The sequence below is a fragment of the Pieris rapae genome, chromosome 13 (assembly GCF_905147795.1).
Source record: "Pieris rapae chromosome 13, ilPieRapa1.1, whole genome shotgun sequence".
Taxonomy (NCBI): Eukaryota; Metazoa; Arthropoda; class Insecta; order Lepidoptera; family Pieridae; genus Pieris; species Pieris rapae.
Window position 1 is genome coordinate 9298716 of NC_059521.1, and position 21152 is coordinate 9319867.

General features: G+C 33.2%; 2 protein-coding genes across 2 annotated transcripts; both read right to left on the reverse strand.

Moving 5' to 3' along the window:
- Positions 1 to 13188: 13188 nt before the first annotated feature.
- On the reverse strand, positions 13189 to 14599 carry LOC123689665. The gene is made up of 2 exons (XM_045630910.1): positions 14303 to 14599; positions 13189 to 14113 (listed from the first exon to the last, which is right to left on the reverse strand). Exons 1-2 carry the CDS (start codon positions 14597 to 14599, stop codon positions 13340 to 13342), a joined length of 1071 nt encoding a protein of 356 aa, XP_045486866.1. The 3' UTR covers positions 13189 to 13339.
- Positions 14600 to 18039: 3440 nt separating this feature from the next.
- Positions 18040 to 19754, reverse strand: LOC110995903. Its single transcript, XM_022263301.2, has 2 exons — positions 19437 to 19754; positions 18040 to 19243 (listed from the first exon to the last, which is right to left on the reverse strand). The coding sequence occupies exons 1-2, from the start codon at positions 19731 to 19733 to the stop codon at positions 18470 to 18472; spliced, it is 1071 nt and encodes a 356-aa protein (XP_022118993.1). The 5' UTR covers positions 19734 to 19754; the 3' UTR covers positions 18040 to 18469.
- Between the last annotated feature and the right edge of the window lie 1398 nt (positions 19755 to 21152).

The window sequence follows — 21152 nt, forward strand, 5'->3', positions numbered from 1 at the left end:
GGAAACTGAGTCCACCACCCTTAGACGTTTTAAGTCACAGATAAGAATTTATCGTGAGATAAAGTAACCTTTAAGATTAATCAAATTTATGATCAAAACAAGCAGTTTATGAGTGCGTTTGTGTGTGTGAATGTAAGAGAATTTAGAACTATTTAATACCTACATACAATTTATTAAGGTTGAATATCACTTCATAAGAATGCTAGTTTAATTGAGTACTTCATACTAATTCAATGTGTGTGAATGTAAGAGAATTTAGAACTATTATAGGTATTAACCTACATACAATTTATTAAGGTTGAATATCACTTCATAAGAATGCTAGTTTAATTGAGTACTTCATACTAATTCAATGTTCACATACGGAAATAAAGATGAAATTGTCATTTCCAACGAATACCCATCGCTATTCGGAGTCATCAATCACAACTTTCGCATCGGATATTTGGCTGACAGTACATTTAGCTCCTTAATTAAAGCCTCGAACATATGGCGTTTTCCACCATAGATTTCAATTAAATCGTGTCACCGCCGCACAATATTGCCTATTATTATGCATTCTACAACGACGAATTGTTAGCTGATTTGTTTCTAACTACTACGTTTACGTATTAAATTACGTTATTGCACAATGATGTTGCTATTTTAGAATTTTACTGAAATTGTAATACCTAATGTGGTGTTTTAAAATATGGTTGTCTTATTTTAATTTTACAAATATTAAAATTTCATTTAATATTTTTATAATGAATTAATGTGTAAAAAAATTTGAATTAACGATAGAATATGAAGATTAATTTGACTTTAAATGATATGTCCATGGACATATACTGACCGAAAGCTGCTGCGTTGCTGGTTTTAAGCATCGGTTCGCTCTTTTCTTAAAGGACCTCAATTCAAATTGGTTCGAAAAAACCTTAAAGTGGTGGCAAAAATGGTTTCAAAACACTCAGGGATCGGAGTGGCATTTTGTATTGATATATAAAATATATTTAAGATCTTCTTACACTATAGAAAGTTCACTTTACAAATAGTTTTGGTACCTATATGCCACTTATCAAACACAATATAGCGTTTGAATTTGAAACCAAGTACTTTGCACACACAATTACTTTTTTCTTTATTTATATGTTTATTAAATCATGCTGACGGTATTTTCGAAGTATTTTATTGTGTTATTTCATTAGTGAGTATCAGCCTAGTGTCAGCGTTATCTTCTCCCTGAGGTTCTTTATGTACCAATAGACTTTCTTTAAATGTGCGCATTTAAAATTCGCTGGATAAGAAGGAAGTGAAGGAAAATATCGTGAGTCGGCTTTCCTTACACCGAAAAGGCCGATATGTAATCAGGCTGATTAACCAACTTGCCAACCCGATTGACCAACCATGTAACAGAGGCAGAAACCTGACGCCAGGCCCAACTTAAAAAGGTTTTAGCGCCACTGATTTATTTATTGTTTAATTTCATTAGTGCATCAAAAGACCAAGAGACTTACTAGAGACTAATTATATTCAAAATCATAACCAAAACTGTGAAATTCTTACTCAAAAAACGATACGGCAAAGTTTTACAGTCGAGCCTTCATTTTTAGCGAAAAAGCTGTTGACTTTACTAGATATGCAAACGTGACGCAATGTGGACAGCCCCTCGACTCCTATAAGCTGCTAATCGGCTTGTCACTGATAGTGATAGACTTTCAAATCACGTAGATGCAATCTGCATACCGTTAGGGTGCATTTAACGTTTTTACAAGGAGCTGAAGTTGATTTAAAGCGAGTTAAAACTCATAACGGTAAAATATTGCGCTAAAAACGCAAAACTTTAATAATAAATTTTCATTAATTCTACATCGATTTTCTCACAATGTTTAACGTGAAATAAGAACAAGCCAGAAATTAATTTATCCATAACCAGGCTTCAAATGTTCTAACTAACTCCTAAGTATGAACGCTTTTTTACAAAAGCCTAAGAATTCTAATAAGGCAAGTATCTGCATCTAACATGTAGGTACTCAATAGCTCCAGAATATAAAAACATGAAAACTAAGAACAGTATTCTAGGGTATCTTTCGTGTGACTATTCTGATGATGGACGCCCAGAGGTTTCTTCATAACGGATATGTGTGGTACCTAGGGAATCTCTGTTCAAATCGCACTTTCATACTTTTTTCGATCGTGATGGACTCAAGGGAGGAGAGAAATGAATCTATTATATCACTTCACACCGGCTTTCTTAGAGACAGGTACTGGTATTGCCCCTGTGATGCCTACCTATTTGGCTGAAGCCCCGAAAGCAACAGCATCGCACTCCCACTAGGAAACTCAATTGTGGAGGTAAAATAGAATTAGAAGACGTTACAACATTGTCTTAGTACTTTAAAGAAGATTAATATTCAATTCCCAATATTATACAGATTATTAAGTTTGCACAACGTTGCGTTATTAGAATATTCTGTTACGAAATTAGCGTCTTATTTTAATCTAAAATTAATCTTGAGAAGCAACATTACCGCTCTTTTTAGTTAATTTAGTCTTAACGAAGATTGACTAGAATCAACAGTATAAAATCTGTATGAATTTCAAGTAATAAATTAATCTCGATTAAATACCTATCTGTATGCATTTGTTTTAAATTGGAGCATGTTAACAATTAATTTATAACTTATCTATAATTTAAAAATTGTAAAAAAAAATTAAATTCAAATAATGTAATATTAAAGTTACATTATTTATTTTATTTATATCCTCACAACTTTTTCCCGAATTTTGTTCGTTCTCTAGTACCCTCTGGATTTGGTCTATATACGACAAAGCCGACCCATACTAACATCACCATCGACGGTTCCTTCTATTCTCTTCTCACCTATTAACCGCTTCTCAAGCATCCAGTATACTATCTATTTCCAAGCGACTATTATCTGTTTCCAAACTTAAAAATATGGCTCCAGGGACAGAGATTTGCGACGAATGAAGAGCTTGAATGTCGAATGATATACATTTGGAGATTCTTCTAAAATCGTACTATTCAAAGGGCAAAGAAAAGTTGGAAAATCGTTGGACTAAGTGTGTAGAGCTAAAACTATGTTGAAGAATTAATAGTTATTCGGACAAAAATAGTGTTTTCTTTGTTAGGTTCTCTATATATTGAACACCTCTTGTACATGGTCAAACCACCTAAGCGTTCCCTCTCGTATCCTTATCATTACGTCCGTCTTGTATTACACAGTCACATATCACTATTACTTATCCCATCACGCAATGCTCCAAACCTACTTCTTACCGTTTTCATATTCACGGTATTAATTCTACTCTCATTCTTTTTATGCTAAACCCAAGATTCACTTTCGTATGTTAACATCGGGATAAGCACCTCCAGTCAAGTTTCGTTTGAGATTTCTTAGCTACACATTAGAAACAATCCATTTACCCTATTCCCAGTATACAGGAATATAGGCGTCGTTCAATATATCGTCATATCCATCCGGAGTCAACAATGACCCTAAGTACACAAATTTATCCACTTGTTCCGATTTTACTTCAATAATCTGACATTAAAGTACAAGGATTAATGTGCGTCGTTTAAATTAAAAAAAAAATATTTCTTTGCATGCTTTATGAGGATAACATTGAAGCCGTTTTCAAAACGCACCCGGAGTGCGATTCAGCCGGCCGTTACAAGTGACAGTGACAAATGACGTCACGGGATCGCGAACCGTGTGTTTTGCGTCACCCGCTGTACAGCTATGACGTCACGCGACGTATCTTGGCTTGTTTATGGCTCGTCTCTGTATGTGAGTTATGATACGTTTGTCTAGCGCGTGACAGAGAAGATTTATGGAGGAAAGATGAGCGTAAAAACCTCTCACACGTGGCCGAGGTGTATGAATGTCAAAGTACGGTGTATTTTTATTAATGCTTGTATACTTGCCTGTAAGTGAACATTTAAACCAGTTTGTTTTTACTTTTAGGTTTTTTATAATACGACCAAATTCAAATTCAAATTCTAAGTTATTTATTCATGTAGGTAACACAATGTACACTCAAGAACGTCAAATTGAATATTTACTGCCAGTTCTCAAATGAAGGGCGCAGAACGGAAAAGAAGAACTGGCAATAAATTCTCCGCCACTCTTTTTAATCGTCAAGTTTTTTTGTTTTACAGAACATTTGTAAGCAACTGCAACCATTATACTATTTTCCATATGACATCTTTAGGAATAAATAATAATAATATAAATGAAAAACAAAGATTTATCTCAGATTGTCTATCAGTAGGAGGCATGGTGAAATAGGAGCACGCACTTACATTCTCGACCTGATGTTATCATTGTTAAATCCTCTAATATAAATTTTTCCTTAACTCATCTTTTCCTTCACACTTTCACTTAGATTTGTTTTGTCTTTCACACACACACAATTACTCAGTCATCATTATTCATATATTTAATATTTTTAAATCTAATGGTGTTTGTTGCCCTTGTTGAAACTTTGTAAATTTAAAGAACAGCGAATCTTCCCTGTCCCAGGTCTCTGACTTAATAGGGAGGCCTCAATCTGAATTCTTTTGTTCATAGCTAAACAAATAAGTTTTTAATAGATTTTTTTATGTTTCTGCGCACTATTTGCAACGATTTAATTGACTGATCTGACTTATTGTCGCTTTTACTTATTTACACCACTCCTTTATACAATACAAGACAACTACCCAACTATTTCAAATTCCTCAGTCTAAAACTATTTACGTAACTCAGTCATGTATCGTAGAACTTTAGATTTTAAGACAAATACTAGAAAATATATTTAATGTAACTAAAATAATATTAAAAAAACTCTTATTTGTAATGAATTGAAATGAATAAATTTGTAATATATGTATATATAAATTTCTTTGAATTTGTATTCCGTTTTTAGCTTTTGTGTATAATGTAATTGTTTGGATATTGTTTTATGACAAGCTGACGGAATACTGATGAGTAAATAAATCATATAATTGGAATTTCACATTGTATTTAAATGTAGTAAAACAAAATGATGCCTTGATTTATTAGTCTTCTAGAACGCACCAAGAATATGAACAACGAATGGGCATAACTATAGCGTTTTTCTAATACGATATGTCGGTACAATGGCGCTGGTATCAGCGCATCTTTATTATAATTTAATAACATCAAAGTCAAATTAATTCAAAACCGTTTGTTTAAATAAACGAATAGTTTATTTAATAAGTCAATGTTGCTAGATATATAAATTAACAATTATTTAATGGTGGATAATAACACCACAGTGTCAGCTGACATTTGCATCAATACTTTAACATTAATAAAGACTATTCAATTACTACAGACTTATCAAATAGTCGTTAAAATGTAGATCTATTAAGATTGAGAAATAAAATAAACTATATCATGTTTTTAAACTATGATGACTTTGATGTTATTAAATTATAATTGAATAATGTCTCTCAGATGCCGGCACCAATACTCCGACAGAGATAGTATATTTTGAAACTATTAAATAAATAAAAGAACTAATACATATAATACCCGTAGATATGTGTGGTCCATATTTACGCATAGTAACATTAACTATATAAATTGATATTTGGGTTAAACCAAGCGTTATCAGTATCAGTAAAATCAGTTGTTAACTAAAACAGTACAAGGAAATCCCTTGTATAACACAGGGACTATTTGTTTTCAAACGTTGGACCGTTCTGCGAGCAGACTTTAATTGCCCCAGGGTAGCCTCGTTAGGCCGTCTGTCGGTCTGATTGACACGTATTCAGCTATTGAAACGCAACAAACCGAACGGGGACTCTTAAATTTTTGATGATTTTAATTTTGGAGTATTAAAGCTAGGCCGTAGGCCGTGGCTACGGGAAAAAGGAGTGCTACGGCGAAATAAAAACTGCTACGCCGTAGTGTAGCTAATGTGTAGCTTTTGTATAAAATATATATATAATAATACTGAAACTGCTATAATTAAGACAGAAACAAATAGGAATAACGTAAAGATGACAAAAGGTAGTCAAAGTGTGAAAAAAAAAGTGTTTGAAAAGAAAGTAAAAGAAAGCTAGTTTTGGCCTGTCAGTCAAATTTTAACTATAGGAAATATAATTGTTTCTTTACATAAATTACATGTTAGATCCTAACTTACATTCTACCTTAAACTAGTAACAAAATTTCGTAATACTTACTATATAATAACATTTTATCAATTATATCCAGTTCTGATACAGAACTGAGGAATCCGTATCCAAAATTATAACATTAAAAAAAATCTATTGAATATAATTAGAATGTAATGCTATTAACAATATACAAACGCGAAACGATACTTAATCACGTTATCCGAATTATAGTAATATTTCACAATCATACAAACTCATAATAAACTCAATTCGACTAAATGTATTGCCCTCGAGAGCATATTTCATTAACATGTCAAAGTTTTAATGATGATAAATCGTAAATTCAAATACGTATTTAGAATCTTATTCGTTGTTTAATGGGGGCCTGAGCCTTGAGGAGATAATTACTGTGGCCATTAATAACTACGAACATGTGAGATTAATTTCATGTCTACTTATCTTGGTTGATATTGTTCATTATTGCAGTAAGGTGCCATAAATTTCATTAAGATTTATAAACCCTTTATAAAGAAATAATGTTTGTAATCAGGTTTTAATTTACTTTGAGCTTTTAATTATGGTGAATTCCAAATAGTGGCCTTGTGGCTGTGCTGTTAGAACTACACTTTATTTAAAGGATAAACAAAAATGAATTTATTTCAAATTTTGATTGTAATTAAACCAAACAATGTGTTATAACGACGAGATTTTATTATAAATTGATGATCTGGCGAAAATTTCAGATTTCAACACTCAGCATATTTCTGTACAGAGTATTATAACAGTGCGACTATCATTCCCAGAGTCACAGGTTCGATCCCCGGCAGTTCCCGGAACACAGACTTTCTATGTGCGCATTTAACATTCGCTCGAACGGAAAGGGAAATATTGTGGCAAAACCGGCTTGCCTTAGATCCAAAAAGTCGGTGCCGTGTGTCAGTCACAGGTTGATCACCTACTTGCCTATTAGATTAACATTCGATCATGAAACAGATATTGAATCTGACTCTCAGACATAGAAAAGCTGTGGTGCAAATATTTTTTTTTTTTAAATTGCACAGATAATATGAAACTTACAGTATTCCTATAAACACAGTGTCATATATAAACACGTTTACTTCATTAGAACGTAATATATAAAATATATATACAAAATAAACAACACTAATTAAATTATAAAATAAATTTATACATATAACGAATACATTCTCTATTACAAATTTGGTCGGTAACTAAATTTTGCTTCGGCTAGTTATAAATCCACAGTAATTAAATTTGATTTAATTTACGGCTATCCGAGTAACGTTGTAATTAACTTTGTGGTATAATAACTGATTATAATCATTTGTCTAAAGTATGCCATAACTCAGGTAAAGCCCAATTAGCTAACAACTGATTAAATAAGTGCAATGAAATACCTATTCAAGCTTCCGACCGAAATTGTGGTCATTATTCTTTATTTATTAGCTTGAGTATCTATGAATCTTAATGATTGTCTCTATATACTGTTAGAGATTCATAGAAGTAATATTTATTGGCATTGTGACATATAGAAACATAGATTCAGTATATCATATTTCAATAACCCGTCAATATTTAACTGAGTACCTTTATTATATATATAATATAGAAATGTGTGGATACGCATTTCTGTTAAAATACCAAGCGGGGTTCTAATATTGAACTTGATTTCTAAGTTGGTATATGCCCAATTATGCAACTAGAAAGTTGATAAAACTGTCAACTTTCTAGTTTTCAAGAAATTCGTAGAGATACAATTATAACATTTATTATACAGCCTGCTAGTCAATGGACTGTGAAATGTGTGTTTAAAATTAATTGAATGTCAGGAGTATCTGAGCAAGCTCCACTAGATGACTAAATATATGAGAGTGTGAGACGTAAGAATCTAACAACCCTACGTAAGCCCTACAGATGTACCCTAACACATAAATAGTGATAAATAAGTACAGGATGACTGCACCAAGAGGCCTAAGGTAACAGACGGAACCCTACGGGTAGAATCATAGGTTCGAGGTGGTGAGATAATCTCAAAGCTACAGAGCAGGCTCACACCACGATAATGAACGGCTGAAAGTAATAAATAACACAAATAATAAATAAAGGAAATAAATAACACAGAGTAATATTCAAATCTAATTTATTGTTCAAAGACAATATCTTAAATACTACACCTATTCACACACACATACGTGATATTATTCTAGTGAGCTGTTGGTGAATCGCGCACCTTCAGCTATTTAAATTAAGAACAACCACGTCTCAGCAGTTGATCAATATTCAAATTACAGGTATTTAAAATTATTCTTTAGCTGTTAAGATTTGGAACACATGTGACACATGTAAGTAGTAGGTTGATGTACAAAAGATGAAATCTGAACATTTAGTACACTTACGCCTATTACTTGTTAGTCGTTAAAAAATAATATAATATTATTAAAACAATTTTAAAATATCTTTCTTTGTTACTGGAAAGTGCTTAAATGTGGTTCTCCAGAAAATCCTTACCAGTGTCATAAAGCCAGTCATAACATATACAAGTGGCGTATTTCTAAATCCCAAGTCAGAGTTTCTGCACTACCTACATTACATAGCTATTAGACTTTGTTTGTGTTCACTCTTCACACGGTCTCAAAGAAACGTGTCTTTTCAAAGACTTGTAAGAATTCGAAGCTTTATAAGTTTTATTGTTGAATATATTTTAAAACTAGACTGTGAGCCATTGATTTGTAAATCATATCAACAGTGTTCTGTGCAAGAATAGATTTATTAAAATATTAATAAAAAATTATTAATATTTTACATGCTTTTGTATAAAATTGGTTTATTTGAAACTCTTGTTTAGCATGTACTACAGAAGAGTATCTAGACAACCACAACACAAGGATGTCCCTAGTGTAAGTCTGTACAAATAAAAGTCATAAACAAATTAATATTATATACTTGGAAATCCAAAGATATTTATTTTTTTGATTGGCAGGTTTAATCTATATAATATTAACTTATGTAAAGTGCGATCTGGAACTGCAACAATGCACTTCCTTTACGATTGTATCCACAAAGTTGCTGCAAGTACTAACAATAAATCCAAGAAACTTCTGAATTAAATATTGTTACCAAAAAGCTACAACTAAAAATCTAGCTCTGGGCTTTCACCAAAATTGCAAGCGTGTATCGGACGAACTGACCGGAAAATTCAATAGCTCGGACGATCCAACCGATTTTCATGAGCGGCAGCGATCTCACACGCGGAGCGGGCAACTGCAATATACGCCGATAAAACGATTTTCACTTCAAAATAGTACAAAATTGAAAGCCTTTTCAGTACTAAAACACCACTATTGGAGCAGTGAAGTGTTTCAAACCGTTCGTTACAACACCGCTAAAATATTTTCACAATTTTCATTTGGCACGACAAATTTTATTCTCATTGAATAGATTGCGGAAATGACGGCCACAAATTTGTGTGCGAATTTAATATTATTGTAACAGTCATAGAAATATTTTCACCTTTAAAACTTGGAATTAATAAAAAATTATTTTTGATTTTTGTAATATGAAGTGTGGACACTAAGACGCCCATCCGTTGTGCAACCTTTGTGTAACCAACGGTTATTTGACTTAAATTCGTAAAAAAAGTGGGAATATTTTAAAATTAAACCTCGATAATTTGTAATAAAATAAAGAAGGCTCAAAAATAAATGTATTAATTGGAATAACATTATGAATTACCGAAAACCCATATGATACAATAATCCTTGAAACGGGAAATTAATATTTTTTTTATATATAATATCAGATGGAAGGGAGCAGTGTGATTGTTATATATAGGCAGAGCCGAGAGATTCTTTTTCTTAGTTCAATACTGTGTCTACAAACTTATTTTGGTTACAAATACACAACACAACACAATTGGATACCAATACCCAGAACCTGATCAGACCCGGAAATGATTTTAAAATTACAATATACTACAATACTCGCAATTTCAGCATATACGTATTTTCCATACATGACTTTTCTTTTCCCCTTGGTCCCCGTTTCTTCTAATTGCCGCGTACCAAAGCCGCATTTTTCACACTGATCACGATTCTCCCCTATCGATTGGAAGGTTCTAAGAATGCCAAGAAATTAATGGAATTCAGTAATCAACTCGTCTATTTTATGTTAGAAATTGGTTTTATTATAAGAATAGTGATGACTGTAAATTACACTAAGTGGTAACAGTAACAATTTTAATGTTCTTGAAAAATAGCTTTTTTATTTTTTTTTCTATTGCACGAAGAAGTAACTGTTTAACTTTTTTCTTTGATATATTGCTTAAGTTCTAATGTAATTGATATTTTCTTGTATTTGATTTTTTCTTTTTGTTGCCAATCTCTGACTCAAAGTTAAGTAACCTTGGCTATTTAAAATTATTTATAAAAAACACATTAATATACTTTTAGCCGTACTCAGAAAAATTAGCAGTTATTTGTTTATTTGTAATAGTTGACTTAAATAAGTATTTGAGATTCAAAGAGCAAGCTTCGTCGGTCTCTCACACCCCAGAACCTTATTAAAAGTCGTTGATTAATCAAGCATTAAATTTCGTAACAGAGGTGCACAGTTTTATAAATGTATATAGCATTATAGAGTGGTTAGACAAAAAAGACTGACTTCGCGAATAGTTTAATATAATAGCCCAAGTTATTTCTATGTCCCCACTTAAATAAATAAATAAATCAGTGGCGCTACAACCTTCTTAGGTCCTTGGCCTTTGGTTTCTGAATCTGTTTCACGATCATCCTTTTTTAAATCTAATCAAGTTGGTGATCAGCCTCCAGTGCCTGACACACGTCATTGACTTTTTGGGTCCATGACATGTCGGTTTCCTCACGATGTTTTCCTTCACCGTTCGAGCAAATGTTAAATGTGCACATAGAGAGAAAGTCCATTGGTGCACAGCCGAGGATCAAACCTACCTCAGGTATGAGAGTCGTACACTGAAGCCACTAGACTCTCTGTCCCCACGGACCACTTTTTTATCGCTTTCTCTTTATTTTTCTTTTCATTTCATTAGTACCTATCTTCTACCAAAACAAAAGACGAATCATGATTAGCTTTGCCAAGAACAGAAGCAGAGAACGGTGCATGTATATTTTTTATTTATAACAATATGGTTTTGTTTAGTCGAGAGCATGTGTTGACTTTATTTGGAAGTTCTCAATACAGATCGTAGAATTCGTGCGTGAACTAAAACCCGGGCGTGGGTGTTTCGTGCATGAATAATGTATGGGGTAAATTTGCAAGTGTTTCAATTTACACCCAACGCCACTTCGGTCCATACTCAGTGAGAGCTATTCAAGTGTAAAAAGAAAACAAGTGGTGGCAAACGGGGAGAAGAGCGCGGTATTACTCTGTGGTACTTATTAAAGCAATTCCAAAAATTAACTATCATTGGACCAAATTAGTTTTCATAGATATAACGTTAAGTTAACTGTCTGAAGAGTATTTAATATGGCCATTTGTATCTTTAAATATTAAATACTAGTTTATTGTACTTTTATAACGGTTTTCCTTTGTACTTCTTATCATATATGTCTAATAATGAACAAATCAGTGAGTGACTGAGTGAATTAACTATCAATTGAAAAAAATAGTATTAGAAATTAATTTAACAAATGTCTGAAGAATGTTTCATATGGTCATTTGTGTTTTTATATATTACATTATAGTTTCTAGTGCTTTTATTGCGATTTGTATTTCACTATGGTAATATAATAATATATGGCTAATAATAAACAAATCAGTGAGTAGAAATTATTAAATATAACAAAAACGATATTTCCGTCAATTTTAATCAATTTAAATTTTTGGCTACACCCCGAATCGAATCGAGTACCGAATGATCTACATTCAAAAGCGCTAATAAATTGATGGACGAGGCTGTTATTTTAAACCCAAGTATTGATTGGTACGACAAGGCCGTTAAAGTGCATGATTAATATTGAGGTTATTAAACGAATTTATTACAAAACTGCTGTGAAATTAGTTTGCGCCTTATACCATTCTAAGTATTAAATATTAAGTGGGAATGGGTTAGTCCATTATATATTTCACATAATAGAATCTCTATAACTGCAGAGTTCAAACGCAAGAGTTGAATTATTCTGACCCTAATAAATTTACACAGTCAAACGGACGGTGTTAGACAAATGATTTTCAAGACGTGTGTTAAGACATTATTTTAAGTCTCTTACGACAGCTCATTTGTGTTGTGATGGATTCCTCTATGCAATATATGTCAGTTTTCTTGAAAGGTATAGTTGTATGGAGCCAGTGGAACGGATTTTTATAATGCTTATTTCATATCTACACTAATATCTGGACTAGAGGACCATTTTGTAATTGTAAACAGACTCCAAATTAGAAACTGCATTCAGAATTGAACCATAAGGTATTCCTGGATGAACTCCTATGAAATATGTTCAAAAAAGTTTGGTAGGTGTGGACTAGACGAATAAAATAAAATTCCTAAATCGCGCACGCGGGAACCTAATGTCAAGAGAGCAAAATATTACAGTTTTAAAGAGGACATCAATATAATTTTACAAAAATATATTCTTTTGCATTTTAATATTAATATAACACATAATTAACAGCGTGGTACAACTAAATTAACGTGGGTAGAACCTCACACTTATATAAATCAAAAGAAATGTGACATCGACATTACTTACACAACATTTTTAAATTGAATAACATATGTTCTTGTCTGTACCTTGGTTCGAGACATATGCGTATAAAACAATTTCAAATTGAAGTAAACATACTTCGTTGTAAGGAAATAAAATAAAATAACAGTAACATTTTCACCTTCAGTGTCACATTTGATTTAAATATAAAACGTATTTATTATTTTCCTGTTGCCAACAGGGAAATTTCACGCCGTATTCGGCACATAAAACGTACAGGCGAGATGTTAATTTACAAAACACATTTGCCTTGAAGTGTTTAACGCAATTTCTTTCGCCGTTTCCTCAAATAAATTACAAGTGTAAAATTCAGACCAACAAAGGCAAACAAAAGGCTCGCGGCTCGCAACATCCGGAAGGCCTTTCCAAACTCTGATTACGGATTTCCGAATAAGAAAAACGAAAAAAACATTCTTGTCCGTGTACCTAACAATGGAAACAGTCAAAAAATTTAATTTTCATCCACGTTTTGTATAGAACACTTTCTCGTTAGCAGAACGTTAATGTGATAATTCACGTATTCGAATAACTCCGGTTGTGGAGTGTAATGCTTGACATAGAGATGGAATCGCGGATCTTTTTGAGGTTTTCTATCAACCGTATCACCACAAGGCGTTGGAGCAGGCGCGCGTGGTGGAGCAGGAGTGGATTTTGGCAATGTGAATGGTCCTCTGCCCTCATCCTGCGAAGGCCTCACCTTTCTCCACAGAAACGGCTGCTTATGCTGCGAACCGTGATGAGTAGCAAGGTGTCTAGTGTTCCGATCTTTTGGAAGTTCCACCGTCAATTCATACATCTCGGGTAAAGATAAATACCAATAATCAGCCCCATCCCCAATTATGGGGAATAATCTTTTATTACTGAACCTCGGTCGAAATTTCCTCACAAATTCGTTGTATTTACGCTTAAGCCGTTTCATATACTCTGTGTATTGTATAGACTTAAGAAGCTTTTCGAACTCAGACAATTCCGACGTCGCTATATCCGAGTACACACCCGCACATACGGACGTCCGAAGAAGATGGTGCAATTTGAAGACCACAAACGCCAGCCACTGGCGTGCCTCATCTTCTAGAATACGTAAATCATCAGCTCGGCTTCTGACACCAAATTCCGCTGCTTCTGCAGCACGTCTTTCTCCTCTTTCTGTGACTGTTGCTAACCATTTTCTATATGATCGATAACAGAACTTTGTACGTCTCGAAAAGTGGCCTCGCCATAATGCCTGGTACAAATGTGATATTATTAATATTGCCAGGAAAGAGGCTTTATAATAATTTAAAGCACAATTATATAGTTAGACATTATTTAAACCTGACCATCTGTAGTATTATAAATAACTAAGAAATATTTACTAACAAATGTGTTGTACCCTACATTCTCGTTTATTCAATATGAGAAATATTCTAGTTACCTGTATTTTAGTTGCAGCTTGTGCATAATGTTTCCCGTGTTTATTACGGACAGCTCTCCGCAAAGCGGCGCGGTAAGCTTTCCGAGCCCTGTGTATTCTGAAAGCGCATTGAATGATTGTTGCGTTCAGCGATAACCAGGCGATATGCTTCCGTATCAAATAGCCCCTAGTCATCCGCTGTAATAACAAAACAGCAAGAAAGCGCTTGTGTCTCCTTTCTTCAGCGAGATCAGCGCGACATTGTATCTCTTGATAAAAATCGTATGGATTGGGTAGAAATCGCTGTACAGTTGCCATTACACTTTAATATTTACAAACCAAAACATCCTATTAAAATTTTGACATTCTTGACAAGTACGCGACATATATTTCGTTTACAAATTTAAATTAGGTTGTATAGAGTTGTTAGCGGAACTCGACTCGTTTAAGTATGCCGTAATAAGCTGGGGAGTATTTTTATTTGTTATATTCTTGCCCATTTCGTTGCGCCTGAAGCGATGATGTGAATGTATTCGAATTCTTTCGCCTGAACCCTCGCTCAGGTGTGCCCGTGTGTGACGTCATGAATAATTCAACAATAGGAAATGCGAGGTGTACTCTTATTTATTTCATTCCGTAATTTTTCTTATCATAACATTTATAACATTATCAAAAAAAGCAGCATTTCATATCGTTTTAAAATATATTGACATATCGTACTTATAAAAACTGTTTGTTGAGTTTTGTAATCTGTGGACATATATTTAGATTTGTAATCTATGCCATTTAATTATCATTAACATACCATTTAATTCATTAGAAGTAGTCTGTAGCACTACTCCCAGGCCCTTTTTATCAACTAGAAAATCGTTGACATTATAGCCTTTTTACACAACTTTTTACTTTTTTAAATATATTTTTAAAATTTGTAGGTAGAGATAAACGATCCTCTGGAACTTTTATCAAAGAAAAGTATTTTAATTTTCCCGAAAAAGAATAACTAAGAAGACTACTACATAGAATAAGTACTATATGTAAATTTATTCATGGCGTAAATAGAATATTATATTTAGTAAGTAAGTTAGTAAGCTGTTAATCTTTTGCAATAAATATATAAAAAATTAGTACTATGTCTCATCGCCAATCCGTTAATATGAAAGAAACACTGAAGTTTTGAATCCATGGTGATTTCAAGAAATCCAATTGTATCATCCAGATTCAATTCCCAATTATTTATGATTGGTCTAGTATCCATAACCCTTATATTTTTTTGCACAAAATACCACCGCAGGCACCGTCGATTTCAGAGTAATAAATAGGTATTAGGCACATATAATAAGTAATCCTCGCTTGGGTTACCTCTGGTAAAATGGTACTAAAATTATGAAATAGCTCAAACGGAAAATTATTTCATTTAGGATCAACTAAAGCACATGTATTTTTTTTTACATTCGGTAAATTGGCATTCAAAGACACACGTTCCAATTAAGGAAAATTCAGCTAGAAAAGCTTGCATAAGCGGATAAGGCGTAATATGACATTTTATTGAAATATTAAAATGCGGTCTTTATTTATAACATGGCTTATATCCTATGTAAAACGATAAAAATATATTTTGATACATAAAATGAAAATAGTAGGTACTATAAATGTCGCAACAATGACGTGTCAGCTGTCATTGTCAATTATATTTCACAGGGCCCATAAATTAACAACGTCAACGTCAAATTGTCAAAAAAGACTGCCGCAACACGTATAACTCCTATTTCCATAAAAAAACTTATCAATATATTTTTATTTAATATAATACCTACATAGACAAATATAGTTATATTATGAAAATAATTTTCTATCATATATTATTACTTGGTTTAAGATTCGTTCATTTGTCTTAAAAAATCGTAGATTTGCAAAGGTTTTAAAATATACGTTAAATGAGTGATTACATTAAATGAACCTTAGTTTGTAATTTTGTTGATTACACGTAAAAGCTAAATGTGTTTATAGTGTGTCAAAGTCATTGTCAAACATCATATATGTCAAAGTCAATTTATTCATAAAGATAACACAATGAACGTCAAAAAATAAATATACATTAATGCTTCTAATTAACTGCCAGTTTTCAAATCAAGGGCGTAGACGGAAGAACTGCCTATAAACTCTCCGCCACTTTTTTTAATCAACAGGTTTTTTTTGTGTTTTACACAACGTTTGTTAAAGGAGCTGCAACCATTACACCATATTCCACGTGACATCTTAAGAAATAAATAATATATATATATATATAATAATAATAATAATAATAAATTAAAAACAAAGATTCGTCTCAGATTGTCAAAGATCCTCTTTAAGTAGGAGGCATGGTGAAATAGTAGCAGACACTTACATTCTCGTGGGAACACCCGCAAATACATAGTCAAAATAACTAACAGCACCGCATATCAAGTACGACCAGTCACCATAAGTAGCACCCGTTCACGAGTATTAATGTATTGTATGTAGTAAGTAAACCATTAATGAAGCGAGACAACATTTTATAATAATAAAGCCAATTTTCTATCTTACAAATGCTAATAATATACAGTTATATACATCGTTTTTCCTGTTACTCGTTATCCGCGTCCTTGAGTAGCATTGATAAAAGCCAGGGAAATCGTTACCAGAGAGAGAATTTATAGGTTATCTTTCGCTGGTACCGATCTGCCCCAGCTTTTCTCAAGTATCTTCATCCATCGCTTTCTTTCTTGATTTACTTCGTGCTAACAAATTATTGTATTTAAGATGTAAATAATTTCAACAAAAACTATATTTCCGTCAATTTTAATCAATTAAAATTTTTGGCTACACCCCGAATCGAATCGAGAACCGAATGATCTACATTCAAAAGCGCTAATAAATTGATGGACGAGGCTGTTATTTTAAACCCAAGTATTGATTGGTACGACAAGGCCGTTAAAGTGCATGATTAATATTGAGGTTATTAAACGAATTTATTACAAAACTGCTGTGAAATTAGTTTGCACCTTATACCATTCTAAGTATTAAATATTAAGTGGGAATGGGTTAGTCCATTATATATTTCACATAATAGAACCTCTATAACTGCAGAGTTCAAACGCAAGAGTTGAATTATTCTGACCCTAATAAATTTACACAGTCAAACGGACGGTGTTAGACAAATGATTTTCAAGACGTGTGTTAAGACATTATTTTAAGTCTCTTACGACAGCTCATTTGTGTTGTGATGGATTCCTCTATGCAATATATGTCAGTTTTCTTGAAAGGTATAGTTGTATGGATCCAGTAGAACGGATTTTTGTAATGCTTATTATGCAATACTATCTACAATAATATTATCTGGACTAGAGGACCATTAATTGTTATTGTAAACAGACTCCTAATTAGAAAATACATTCAGAATTGAACCATACGGTATTCCTGGATGAACTCCTATGAAATATGTTCAAAAAAGTTAGGTACGTGTGGACAAGACGAATAAAATAAAATTCCTAAATCGCGCACGCGGGAAACTAATGTCAAGAGAGCAAAATATTACAGTTTTAAAGAAGACATCAATATAATTTTACAAAAATATATTCTTTTGCATTTTAATATTAATATTAAACACATAATTAACAGCGTGGTACAACTAAATTAACGTGGGTAGAACCTCACACTTATTATAAATCAAAAGAAATGTGACATCGACATTACTTACACAACATTTTTAAATTGAATAACGTATGTTCTTGTCTGTACCTTGGTTCGAGACATATGCGTATAAAACAATTTCAAATTGAAGTAAACATACTTCGTTGTAAGGAAATAAAATAAAATAACAGTAACATTTTCACCTTCAGTGTCACATTTGATTTAAATATAAAACGTATTTATTATTTTCCTGTTGCCAACAGGGAAATTTCACGCCGTATTCGGCACATAAAACGTACAGGCGAGATGTTAATTTACAAAACACATTTGCCTTGAAGAGTTTAACGCAATTTCTTTCGCCGTTTCCTCAAATAAATTACAAGTGTAAAATTCAGACCAACAAAGGCAAACAAAAGGCTCGCGGCTCGCAACATCCGGACGGCCTTTCCAAACTCTGATTACGGATTTCCGAATAAGAAAAACGAAAAAAAAAAACATTCTTGTCCGTGTACCTAACAATGGAAACAGTCAAAAATTTTAATTTTCATCCACGTTTTGTATAGAACACTTTCTCGTTAGCAGAACGTTAATGTGATAATTCACGTATTCGAATAACTCCGGTTGTGGAGTGTAATGCTTGACATAGAGATGGAATCGCGGATCTTTTTGAGGTTTTCTATCAACCGTATCACCACATGGTGTTGGAGCAGGCGCGCGTGGTGGAGCAGGAGTGGTTTTTGGCAATGTGAATGGTCCTCTGCCCTCATCCTGCGAAGGCCTCACCTTTCTCCACAGAAACGGCTGCTTATGCTGCGAACCGTGATGAGTAGCAAGGTGTCTAGTGTTCCGATCTTTTGGAAGTTCCACCGTCAATTCATACATCTCGGGCAATGATAAATACCAATAATCAGCCCCATCCCCAATTATGGGGAATAATCTTTTATTACTGAACCTCGGTCGAAATTTCCTCACAAATTCGTTGTATTTACGCTTAAGCCGTTTCATATACTCTGTGTATTGTATAGACTTAAGAAGCTTTTCGAACTCAGACAATTCCGACGTCGCTATATCCGAGTACACACCCGCACATACGGACGTCCGAAGAAGATGGTGCAATTTGAAGACCACAAACGCCAGCCACTGGCGTGCCTCATCTTCTAGAATACGTAAATCATCAGCTCGGCTTCTGACACCAAATTCCGCTGCTTCTGCAGCACGTCTTTCTCCTCTTTCTGTGACTGTTGCTAACCATTTTCTATATGATCGATAACAGAACTTTGTACGTCTCGAAAAGTGGCCTCGCCATAATGCCTGGTACAAATGTGATATTATTAATATTGCCAGGAAAGAGGCTTTATAATAATTTAAAGCACAATTATATAGTTAGACATTATTTAAACCTGACCATCTGCTGTATTATAAATAACTAAGAAATATTTACTAACAAATGTGTTTTAAATACCCTACATTCTCGTTTATTCAATACGAGGAATATTGTAGTTACCTGTATTTTAGTTGCAGCTTGTGCATAATGTTTCCCGTGTTTATTACGGACAGCTCTTCGCAAAGCGGCGCGGTAAGCTTTCCGAGCCCTGTGTATTCTGAAAGCGCATTGAATGATTGTAGCGTTCAACGATAACCAGGCGATATGCTTCCGTATCAAATAGCCCCTAGTCATCCGCTGTAATAACAAAACAGCAAGAAAGCGCTTGTGTCTCCTTTCTTCAGCGAGATCAGCGCGACATTGTAACTCTTGATAAAAATCGTATGGATTGGGTAGAAATCGCTGTACAGTTGCCATTACACTTTAATATTTACAAACCAAAACATCCTATTAAAATTTTGACATACTTGACAAATACGCGACATATATTTCGTTTACAAATTAAAATTAGGTTGTATAGAGTTGTTAGCGGAACTCGACTCGTTTAAGTATGCCGTAATAAGCTGGGGAGTATTTTTATTTGTTATATTCTTGCCCATTTCGTTGCGCCTGAAGCGATGATGTGAATGTATTCGAATTCTTTCGCCTGAACCCTCGCTCAGGTGTGCCCGTGTGTGACGTCATGAATAATTCAACAATAGGAAATGCGAGGTGTACCTACTCTTATTTATTTCATCCCGTAATTTTTCTTATCATAACATTTATAACATTATCGAAAAAAGCAACATTTCATATCGTTTTAAAATGTATTGACATATCGTGCTTATAAAAACTGTTTGTTGAGTTTTGTAATCTGTGGACATATATTTAGATTTGTAATCTATGCCATTTAATTATCATTAACATACCATTTAATTCATTAGAAGTAGTCTGTAGCACTACTCCCAGGCCCTTTTTATCAACTAGAAAATCGTTGACATTATAGCCTTTTTACACAACTTTTTACTTTTTTAAATATATTTTTAAAATTTGTAGGTAGAGATAAACGATCCTCTGGAACTTTTATCAAAGAAAAGTATTTTAATTTTCCCGAAAAAGAATAACTAAGAAGACTACTACATAGAATAAGTACTATATGTAAATTTATTCATGGCGTAAATAGAATATTATATTTAGTAAGTAAGTTAGTAAGCTGTTAATCTTTTGCAATAAATATATAAAAAATTAGTACTATGTCTCATCGCCAATCCATTAATATGAAAGAAACACTGAAGTTTTGAATCCATGGTGATTTCAAGAAATCCATATTCAATTCCCAATTATTTATGATTGGTCTAGTATCCATAACCCTTATATTTTTTTGCACAAAATACCACCGCAGGCACCGTCGATTTCAGAGTAATAAATAGGTATTAGGCACATATAATAAGTAATCCTCGCTTGGGTTACCTCTGGTAAAATGGTACTAAAATTATGAAATAGCTCAAACGGAAAATTATTTCATTTAGGATCAACTAAAGCACATGTATTTTTTTTTACATTCGGTAAATTGGCATTCAAAGACACACGTTCCAATTAAGGAAAATTCAGCTAGAAAAGCTTGCATAAGCGGATAAGGCGTAATATGACATTTTATTGAAATATTAAAATGCGGTCTTTATTTATAACATGGCTTATATCCTATGTAAAACGATAAAAATATATTTTGATACATAAAATGAAAATAGTAGGTACTATAAATGTCGCAACAATGACGTGTCAGCTGTCATTGTCAATTATATTTCACATGCCCATAAATTAACAACGTCAACGTCAAATTGTCAAAAAAGACTTTGC